At 38.5% G+C, this 10,710-nt stretch overlaps 1 protein-coding gene across 4 annotated transcripts; it reads right to left on the bottom strand.

Annotated features, from left to right (window-relative positions):
• Window positions 1-380: 380 nt before the first annotated feature.
• LOC111968634 (tumor necrosis factor alpha-induced protein 2-like) lies at window positions 381-9,998 on the bottom strand. 4 transcript variants are annotated; one of them, XM_023994355.2, is made up of 13 exons: window positions 7,757-7,898; window positions 6,786-6,918; window positions 4,718-4,945; window positions 3,813-4,464; window positions 3,603-3,714; window positions 2,663-2,785; window positions 2,437-2,531; window positions 2,214-2,309; window positions 1,993-2,119; window positions 1,727-1,852; window positions 1,442-1,597; window positions 1,235-1,356; window positions 381-998 (listed from the first exon to the last, which is right to left on the bottom strand). In XM_023994355.2, exons 3-13 carry the CDS (start codon window positions 4,941-4,943, stop codon window positions 860-862), a joined length of 1,974 nt encoding a protein of 657 aa, XP_023850123.1. In that variant the 5' UTR covers window positions 4,944-4,945; window positions 6,786-6,918; window positions 7,757-7,898; the 3' UTR covers window positions 381-859. The 4 variants fall into 4 exon arrangements, with proteins under 4 accessions (XP_023850123.1, XP_023850120.1, XP_023850122.1 ...); XM_023994352.2 differs by lacking the exons at window positions 6,786-6,918; window positions 7,757-7,898 and adding an exon at window positions 9,843-9,998; XM_023994354.2 differs by lacking the exon at window positions 6,786-6,918.
• Window positions 9,999-10,710: the final 712 nt, after the last annotated feature.

Raw genomic sequence — 10,710 nt, 5'->3', positions numbered from 1 at the left:
ATTATCATCAAGGTCTGGTGTTTCCCCTTAAATCCTTATCACAACATATTATCAAAACACTGACAGTCTTCCAGGGGAGCTAGAGACATTAACCTGGAAGTATTGGCAGCCTGTCCTGTTAATGCTGTTTCCTTCCTCTTTCCAAAGTAATAGGCAGCTTACTGGTAAAGTGAGCATTTACCTGGAACTGATACACAAAACAAATCACAGTCGGCTAGACAAGTACTTAGTGTGTATACTTCCCCTTGTCGTTGACAAAATAGTAACAATGACTTAGAATGGTTGACTAACCAATTTGAGGGAAATCCTTGAGTAAGGAAGAAAACACTCAAACTTGAAGTGTGAACATGAAGAAGAAATGACAGAGAACTATACAGAGGTGCCTTACAGACGTAATGCATAGTCCTTTTTATTACATAAATAATTCAACATGCAAAATACAACATACAAATCTATAAGAACACAGTATTCTCATGGAGGAAAAAACTGCAGTAACCTAAAATAACCGTATTATATCAATATATTAAATGTCTACTCTTCACAGCACCCTCAAAAGCTCATAAGGTACAGCAATGTGAAATAAGTCCCTTTAAGAATGCCCATATACAAAAGACAATCTAATACAGTACAGCTTATCATTGCATGGTTAACACTACAGACTTGACTCAAGAGTGTTCAACAATCATTTGACCTGTCGTCACTAGTTATCACAGCCACAAAATCATAAACCACACCCATTTTTACAATTTCTCGTGTTAAAATATGATTTTAAAACTCTAGCCTTAACCACACTGCTAACCTCATGCCTAACCCTAACATTAAATTAAGACCAAAATGCTAGTGGTAACTAGTGGAAATCCTATACCTTGGAGAAAAACGACGGGCCATCCTGGGAGCTGGTGGTGTTCTGGATGTCCAGGAGGGTCTTCTTTATCCTCTTCACAGCTGAGGCAGAAAGGTTGGACTTGAGGCTAAGCAGGGCGGTCACCTGGACGTCACTGCGGGTCAAAGGGGAAAAGGGTGAGCTCATCGGTTGTACAATGCAAACACAGAATCATCTGCAGTGTGTTATTGGCCTTGTGCAATGAACTTTAACTGAATTTAGCATTATAACCTGAATTATTTCTGTATCAATATCAGCCATCACTACATAGTATGCAAAGGAGATACAAAATCTCATAGCTACAGTGTTGTGTAATAACAGTTATGTGAGTAAGAAGTATGAAAGTTCAACCTGAGATCAGGGTAAGCTTGACTCAGAGTTACTATTTCCAGCTGTATGGAGGAAATGTCTTGGAGTTTCAGCACTTCAGCAATCTTGGGCAGGATGTCACTTAGCCACTCCTCCCTGGAACCCTGTGAAAACAGTCACAATGTTATTTCCAGTGTGTGTGTGTGTGTGTCTGTGTGTGTGTGTGTGTGTGTGTATGTGTATTCTCACCGCTTCAGTGAACAGTTTGTTTAGTCTCTGGCCATCCTCACACACCAACCTGGCCGCCTGCTCCTGCATCCTTTTGTCTCTCAGCTTGATCTTCCTCTTCAGTAGCCTCCTCACGTACTCCACTGTCACCTCCAAGTGCAGCTGGCTCAGCATCTCCTGCATAACCATTCGACCAATTAATCAACCAACCAACCAATCAATTTCTCAATCTATCAATTAACCAACCTACCAACCAACCAGGAAATCAGCCATTCCATCTCTCAATCAATCTGTTAATCAATTTACCTGATGACAGGAGTCAGTCAAGCCCTTAAGATCCTGGGTGTGTTTGTTAATTCCTTCAAACAGCTTCTCAAACACCTGTTTCTTCTTCTCCAACCAGACAGGCGTCCCCAGACCGCTGTACTGAGACTGTGTGTGTGGAGAGGGCAGATAGACAATAGATCAGTACTGAATTAAGAGCAAGGACAGGCTAGTAGGTACATTGCACTTTATATTACTTGACTCAGACGCAAAATCAAAGAGAGATGAGTTGTGTAAGTCAGCTATACCTTGAGATCCTTGTGTATAGGGCTTGTTAAAGATGTGTAGCCAATGTTTTTCATTTCAGCTACTATGGACAGACAGCATTCCTTTACATCCACTGGGAAGATATCGGCTTTGTTCACAATATAGTCCCTGTGTGGAATCATAGACATCAAATTAGATGACTAGATGTCTTGGTGGTTCTATCAATGTGGATATAAAAACTGAAAAGAAAAGTAAAACATACCTAAATTGCTCAACACAGGCAAGATTGGCCATTATCACAGTTCTGCTGTTTCCATTGTTGCTTCCCTTGAGAACTTTCTCCTGGAATTTCTTATAGCTGCAAGTGTGTAATTTGGTATATTAGTAATAGATAATCATAATTTGATAGTATTTGGAGTAGAATACAATGCATTGTAACTTCAGGTCATGCAATTCTTTCCTGCAAAAAGTGTATACTGTAGTACCTATTCAAGAAGTCCTTCAACAGGCAAACAATTATCTGGACTTTGGACGTGGCTCCCAAAACTGTCTCTATCGATTTCACTGCAGCATTAATAAACTAAAGGGACAGTGAAATAAAAAATGTATTAAATTAATCCCTGTTAAAATCAACAACCTAATTTGTGACTAACTGAATAGTTAGAGCAATAAAGGCATGAGGATGCCAAATATTTCCTATATGATGTCTACCTGAATTACGTCGATGGCCAAGGGGCTAAAGTAACAGTCGTCTCTGAGCTCAGGCACAGACCCCTCCATCCAGGCTTGCTCCTCCACCATCAGCACTTTGTTGATCAATGTCTGCACCTCTGTCTGAAAACAGGGCATCAAGAAAACAATGCATCTAACAAGGGAAACATTTATCTCTGCACTCTTAGAAAAAACGGTGCTATCTATAACCTAAAATATAACCTAAAAAAAGTTAATGGTAATAATCCCACAAAAGGGTTCTTTGTCTCTTCCCATAGAATAACTGTTTTTGGTTCCAGGTAGAACCCTATTGGGTTACATGTAGAACCCTTTCCCCAGAGGATTCTACATGGAACCCAAAATAGTTTTACCTGGAACCAAAAAAGTGTTGGCTTATTACCATAAACTTTTTTTAATGATCCACAAGCCATCATTTACATCTCCAGATGTAAGATCTTAATTTGACCCTGCATTTGAGAGCAGGAAAATAATCCTGCAGCAACAGGAAATGTGAATTATTGTGTGGATTATAAATAGACATTTCTGGAGAGGTTGATACATTTTTAGTAAGGGTAAATCAAGTCTGAACATTTTAAGTGGAAATTACTAACTTTAGAAGCCTTTTAAACCTTTTTTTGTTGTTGCAAGATCCTACATCTGTAGGGCTCTATTCAAACCGTATTGCGGAAGTTCAGCGGTACAGCATGATTGAAATTTAAAGGCAATGTTCCTGCGTTAGTGAAGACTTTATTCACGATAAACGCTGCATATGTTGGCTCAATCAGATATTACCTTTACATTTCTATCACACAATCTGTAATGCTTCAGCGATACAGACTGAATAGAGCCCCTAATCTTTTTCTGTACAAAAACATAAACACATGGGTCAGAAACCTGTGGTCCAGTTTGCAGGACACATTTGAATTGAAATCATATTTACCTCTTTGTGAGTAAGACATTGATTCTCCAATGGTGTTGTCAACTCCTCAGTCAAGAGCTTTCCTAACATTTCAGGGTTAATCACCTTGGTCAGTTCCGGATTTTGTAGAATTCTAAGACAAAAACCAGGAGTTACTATGCTAGTCAGTCACATTTCCTAACCTCATTATAAAGTATTTTAATAACCAAACACAAACAAGACATCACTCACTCTGGGTAGGCAACATTCACCCAATACAGGAGGTAAGAGCAGTCATCCATTACCAGCCCATACTCTTCAATCTTCCTCATCCCTGCGCTGAAGGCTTGGTGATACATCTTTCCATAGAAGTTGCAGATATCCATGTCCTCTGGGTAGCAGCCCTTCACATCCTTCACCACCCTCAGCAGGTCCTCCTGCAGCCTCCTGCCCTTCCCACAGACATCCCTCTGCAGGGAGGAGCGTAGCTTGTTGCTCTCTTCAGGAGGCAATTCGGCATTGTCCATACGCTCCTCCACCAGGCTCTGGAGGACAGTGTTGTGGTGAAGTCTACACTCACTGGGTCTCCAGGCAGGCTGTTTACCCACCTGCTTCAGCCATCGCCTATCCTGCTCCTCCTCCTGTAGGATAGCTTTCACTGCACACTTCAGAGCTTCAAGACTGTCTTCGTCTGGACTGAGAGAACTCTTTACAGCCAGGTCTATTTGGCTGAGGAGGGCTTTGTGATCTCTGGTGAACTGCTCTTCCTCCTCCTCCCTCTCTGTGGTCGACTGAACCAACTCTTCTGAGATCTGTCCATATAGACGCTCCTCTCTCTCAATCAGCTGTTGGCCAGCAGCAGACAGGCAATTTCTCTCAAGGTTCTGCTCAAAAGTCAACAACTCTGAGGGGAAAGACAACAAAGACTGTGTAGTGTTTACAGTGTCTAAACTATATGCCATAAAACATTTGCATATGAATGTACTGTATGATATCTGTTAAATTAACCATCTACAGATGTTATATAAACAAATGAATCAGTCATAAGGGAAATGTAAATTCCATAGGGATTTTGATAACCTTTGACAAGAAAGGAATCATTTGAAATTGCAATGCAATGACAGATAAAGGTACAACTCATTGCAGTGTTTACTCACCCTCGAGAGGGGAAGTAATAACACTGGATGTGTTGGGGACATCTGGAGCAGTGATGTTGGTGTTACTCTTGGAATTCCGTCTTAGGATGTGGGGCAATGTTAAATGTTTAAACTTTCTTCCAGCTGATGTTGCCTTTCCACTGGAGAGTTTGTTGTGTTCCACTGGAGAGTTTGGCTCAGTGGATTCTGTTCCTGCGACTGTGTTTCTAGTCCTTAGGGTCCTCATCACTATAGAGAGACAGTCAGAGATAGATGGACACTTACTGCATTAGCATCAGAGGAGACATGCCGATGGGGGTGTTTTACAGACACAATGTGCAATAAACTGATGGTATTCAATCTGCTGCGCTGTTAAATATTGCAGCGACTTTAACACAACGCATAGCGAACTCATCAAGAGGTTTGGACCATTTAGTATAACGGTTAAGCATTTCGCTACTGCTAAAAAATGTGTATGTGACCAATACTATTTGATTTGATTTGAAGGCCTTTTTATCTGGCAATATCTTTATCTAACGTTACCCTAAAAAAGTGGGTAAAAGATAAGATATATATTCTGCAGATATCATTGCTATGTATATTTTGTTAATTATAATTTTGAGATCATAAGCAAACGTTCAGTATGTGTAAAAGAAAGCATTCAGTATAGACATACCTTAAGCCTGATAGAAAAATAAGTGTGAGCCGAAAGGAATAGCTCTACTCTCCCGGCAGGACTGACCACTTTACTTGTATAGCGTAGAACCAGAGTTGCCAACTCTCACCCATTGGTCATTGGTCGTGAAATACACGCATTTGACCCTCTTCTCACGCTCGCACGGCACACGTCTTATATCTCACGCATTGAAAATTACTGAATTTATTTTTGTAATTAGTCGATTATATAGTCAGCGCCTTAACTTTTCAACTGTGCTCCAACTCATTCTGAAATCGGAGCATATATGCGCCTGCAATTTAACATCACGAGCGGAACATCTATAATGGTCCTGCCCTGCCACACTGTCAACCACCGCATATTGAAGAATATGATTGGTCTAAATATGTAAGGGATCAAGATAATTGGTTGCATGTTTTAAAGAAACGCCCCTCAAGATTAGTGGCACTGAATGGAGAGGGCATTCCAAAAACTTAAAAGACACACCCTCTCCCCTCAGCAGTCAAATGAAGTGGACAATTCTGATCCTGACGTCTGACGAGTGTTCACTTTTTTTAATTAAACAGTAACATGTGAAAAAAAAGAAGCAGAACAGCCAGAGGGATTCCACAAAAAAATAAGGAAGAGAAAAAATAAAATAATAATACAAATCCACATTATATCAATTCAAATACAGGCATGTAGCGAATACATTTTTTAGATATTTTGTTTTGTATGCACTTGCAAGGCAGGGGAGGATCCTTGAAAGGTTTAGTATTGCTTTCTAAAGCTGAAGGTATCTCCAGACTTACTTATGCAGCCCAGTCCCTACATCTTGACAACAAAATAGGTAAAGCGGTTGACCAGATGCTTTTCAACTTCATCTGGAAAAATCGTACACATTATATTAGGAAATCTGTCGTTATAAACACATATGAATATGGTGGTCTCAATTTTTTTGATTTTCCTACTTTGAATAATCCCTTTAAGATAAATTGGGATAAACATTTCTTAAAGAATCCAAATTCAATTTGGAATTTCATCCCTCATTATATCTTCTCCCATTTTGGTGGCTTCAATTTTATGTAACTTTGTAACTGTAACATTCATAAGATTCCTACAAAATTATCTGCTTTTCATAGGCAAGTATGCTCAGCGTGGTCGTTAATATATAAACATACTTTCCCCCCGCATAGGTACTTCATTTTGAACAATAAGGTTATTTGGTATAGAAACAAGTCTTTATTTTTTATGAACTGGTTTAATAATCATATCCTGCTGGTGAGTCAACTTTTCAATGCAGAAGGATTGTTACTCAATTATGAGGAATTTCTCTCTCGTTACAATATCCCTGTTACACATAGAGAGTTTGCCATAGTCTTTGATGCTATTCTATTTGGAACTCTGTTGTTTAGAGATGTAACCAGACCTCACCTTCTTGACCTACCCTTGCTTAATCCAGTTGACTCTCCAATAGGAAAACTGTGTTTCTCCTTGCTCCCTCAGAACAACAGATCTATATTATTTCAAAGGGATATTTTATCCATTCCTTATGTCACAATAATATCTGTTGGGAAAAAGTCTGGTCATTACCACACAAATACCTGCTTGTTAACAAGGTCAAAGAGGTCTCTTTCAGAATGATTCATAAGTATTACCCTGTGAATCATTACCTGAAGAAACAAAAAACACATTAACATTAACTGTACTTTTTGTGTTTTCGCATCCAGAAACAGTTTTGCATTCATTTTGGCATTGTCTACATGTAAAGAAATGATGGAAAGATATTCATAGTTTTATAATTGTTAATATTCTTGATGTCTTGTTTTATGGGAGAATGTGCTGCTCGGTTTCCTTAACTATAATAAGGATAAAGAAAAAATTTTACCTCATGAATCTAATTGTGCTGATGGTAAAATGTCATATTCCCAAATGTAAATTCACGAATAAAAAAACATTATTCCGTGTTGTCTATAATGAATTCGAGCAGTACATTAAGACCATTCTACATTCTTCTAATAAGAAAGCTGTTAAAACAATATGTGTGTATCTTTTCCGGTCTTTGTATAATCTTTTTGTACCCCTTAGCATATGTTATCATTGTCTGTTTATATACTTATTGTATGTATACTGTTTTTTTTGCAATAAAAAACAAGAATAATAATTTGAAAAATATACAAATTACAAAAAAAATAATTAAAAAACAAAACAAAAATCTGTCAATTATGATTGCATGTCTACTTATATTAACTAATGTTATATAATTATTAATATACGTCTACAGTATGATAGCTAGCAAATTATTAAGTTCTACATTTCTCAAAAGCTAACCTAACAAAAACATAATGACTTTTACGTGCATTAGTAGCACAATTTCTAACTTATTTACATTCGTTTTTACTTACGATGTTATGTTGACTCCTCCATATTGACGTTGAGGTTTTAAGTTTTGTCTGACTCTTAGTGGATGTACAATTAAAAACGAGAGCGGAGGGACTTACGTTGCAAACTTCCCTTGCTTGGCTAATCAGAGGAACCGACGACAAATATGGCCGCGGGGATTCCCCAAGGGCATAAGGCGAGGGTAAGTGGACGAGGGTGTGTCTTTTATGAGTTTGACATTTTGAGCCAGAGAACGTTCTCTGCTGAGTTTATAAAATTGTAAAAAGACGCTGTGGCAACCCGTCATTCAGGGCAGGTGGGGGTTTTGAGCCCCACCTGTTTTGCATGTTATTTTTGCATTGATATGTGACGTTACCATGATTCAATTTGGGTTTTTTTCCGAGTTCCCAGCTGTCTTGAAAACACCATAAATCCAATGAATGCCAGAATTTGATGACAACTTTTGATGACAGAATGAAGGCAAATTCTGCGCCACCTTCCTGTTCAAGTGAGCACAGCACAGTACAGAAAAAAAACAGCACAGAGTCCAAAATGTATTGTATGCTGCTGCGTAAATTATGTAGCATGCCAGGGAGATAGTATTACATTCTTAACTAAAGTATACATAAGTGTATGTTGTGTAGTAAGCTGTTAGTAGCCCATGTCCCTCACCCTAATCAGTTGGTCCTTTTTCCCCTCTTAATTTAGCCTACTGTTCTGACTTGTTGGTGCACATGTAGCCTATAGCCTGTTTTAGAAGACAACTTGTTTTCAGGAATTAGTCTGGTCAGTGGAACAATTGTCATTCTTAACAATGGGCTAAAATATAGGGTAATTACTGTGCTTGTCAGAAAGAACCCTACTGTTATTCCCACACTTACTTTGTTATTCCACTTCTTCCCAATTATGCCAGTGTAATCACATGTTTAAAATCTCATATTTCTACTTGTCTTTGAGAATGAATAATATGAGGCTATGTATTTTTTCAGCCATTCATGGACAGTTTTGAATAAGTCATACAAATAAGCATTTCTCCAGGAATCAAATATAATTTTTGACATTTTAGTATTGTGCACATGCTAGGCGGGGATGGTAGGGGGACTCACAACTCATAAACACATATTTTGTTTATGTAGAGTAAAAGGATGGCAAGGACCTTCAACTAGTAGGCATAAACCACCTGAATATTGATATTCATTGCATTCTTCTTTAAGGTTTGGTGATTTTGAGAAATGTATTATTATAACAAGAACATTTTCAAACACTCAACTCTTGGGAAACATACCCTCCAGGAGGGTATGGAGAGAGAGCAAGCAGGATTTTCTTCCAGCCCTATTTTAAAGAGTTCACCCAAATTACAAAATACAAAATGTTTGCAATCTGCAAACTATGATTTGGTTAACCACTGCCATCAACCATTATTAATATTTCCTGTGTAGAGTCTTGGTGTAGTGGTAACACTCCCAGGCACGTGTTGCATGCAACTTTCCACCTGTGAACAGGGATCATTGCCTGCTTCCATTCTTCCCACTGTTTCTAACATTTGCCTGTCTCCTTATTTCATTACTGTCTGAATAAAGTGTCAAACCACCTAAAAAATATCTCACAAACCCACACCTATCCCACTTTTGTAGAAGTTCAGAACGAGAAAGTGTAGGTTATATAGAAATACAGTAATTATGCTCAAATAAAAAATTATTAAACAAAATAATGAGGATTTATATCGAGGTGAGATGACATCTCACATTTCAGTGTTCGAACTTGTAAACAAGGCTGCATCGGATTTCTCTTAATCCAATTCCGTGCAGCCAATGGCAATTTCCACTTTAGGGATAATGCAGGGAGAGCTTGTGGATTTGACTGCCTTAATGCAGTTCACCTCCAACACCGTCAAAACATCAGCTATGCGGATGTTGGCTAAAGCGGATTTGATTGAATAGACCATAAAACACTTTGAGGCTATGGAATTTATCACCTGTTTTAAACAGATAGACTATTGCTTAGCTATGTCAATAATAACTACTAAAGCAGTGAAAGCTTAATTGTTAGATTTATTTTCCGTTATGCAATGTCATTGAGTTCTAGACTTGAGAAATTATCATTCCTTACCTGCTTCATCCCTCAACCCTCGAAATAACTTCATTCTTCCACAGTGTGCGCTGATATTAATGATGGGTCAAGTGTTCTACCTCCCCTGCATGTGGTCTAGGTGAACTGAATGTTGCTTAGAAATAGACACCTCAGGAGGATACTGAGCAGTCTTTTATAAGACGGTTGAGCTGCTCTTTAGCAACATTGCTTCCTTCCTCATATGACGATATGTGTTTTCCTGTATGTGTAGCTGGCTTCTGTGATCTGATGCTTTGGAGTTTGTTTTCATAGAGCATGTTTCAAACATATTTCCCAATCCTATCGTGTGCTGGGTTGGCCTGCATGCATCTCACATGATAAACAGGCAAATATGTATTGACTTCAAATAAAACTTGATGTACAAGATAATGATTACTTTTATGACACATTTGATTATCATTATAGCTACAATATAATTAATAAGCTGACAAATGATCAGTGAACTATGAGAACAGTATACAGTAGATGTTGGATGGATTTCTTTGGGATGGACTCATACTAGACACATGAGTACAAAGGAAGGAAACTAAAGTTTTCACTTAACTAACAAATGGAGAAGACTGCATTTGTTTTGTGGTTTAATTCTCAAAATGTTATATTTCAAAACCTCAATACACAAAAACAGAACTGTGGACTGTGGGGTCCCCCCTAACCCCCAAAAAATGATAGGCTAATAACTGCAACGAAATGCATCTAAGTAGCCCGGAAATAGCTGTACTTTCACTTTCGTCAATGGTAAAGTTTGTTCAACACTGAACATCAGGGGTGCAACTTTCACAGCCGAAGAACACCATCCCAACCGTGAAGCACGGGGGTGGCAGCATCATGTTGTGGGGGTGCTTTGCTG

Source organism: Salvelinus sp. IW2-2015, linkage group LG9, assembly GCF_002910315.2.
Source record: "Salvelinus sp. IW2-2015 linkage group LG9, ASM291031v2, whole genome shotgun sequence".
Taxonomy (NCBI): Eukaryota; Metazoa; Chordata; class Actinopteri; order Salmoniformes; family Salmonidae; genus Salvelinus; species Salvelinus sp. IW2-2015.
The sequence above is the reverse complement of the archived record's forward strand: the minus strand, read 5'-3'. Positions and strand labels throughout refer to the sequence as shown.

What these genes read in the sequence shown, in the direction of transcription:
- LOC111968634 (XM_023994352.2), bottom strand. Translation starts at nt 9,876, where the DNA reads ATGAAGTTATTTCGAGGGTTGAGGGATGAAGCAG. An exon ending in AATGTCTTACTCACAAAGAG is followed by an intron (nt 2,786 to 3,602) that starts GTAAATATGATT and finishes CCCTGTTTTCAG; the next exon opens with ACAGAGGTGCAGACATTGAT. An exon ending in TGGCCATCGACGTAATTCAG is followed by an intron (nt 2,532 to 2,662) that starts GTAGACATCATA and finishes CTGTCCCTTTAG; the next exon opens with TTTATTAATGCTGCAGTGAA.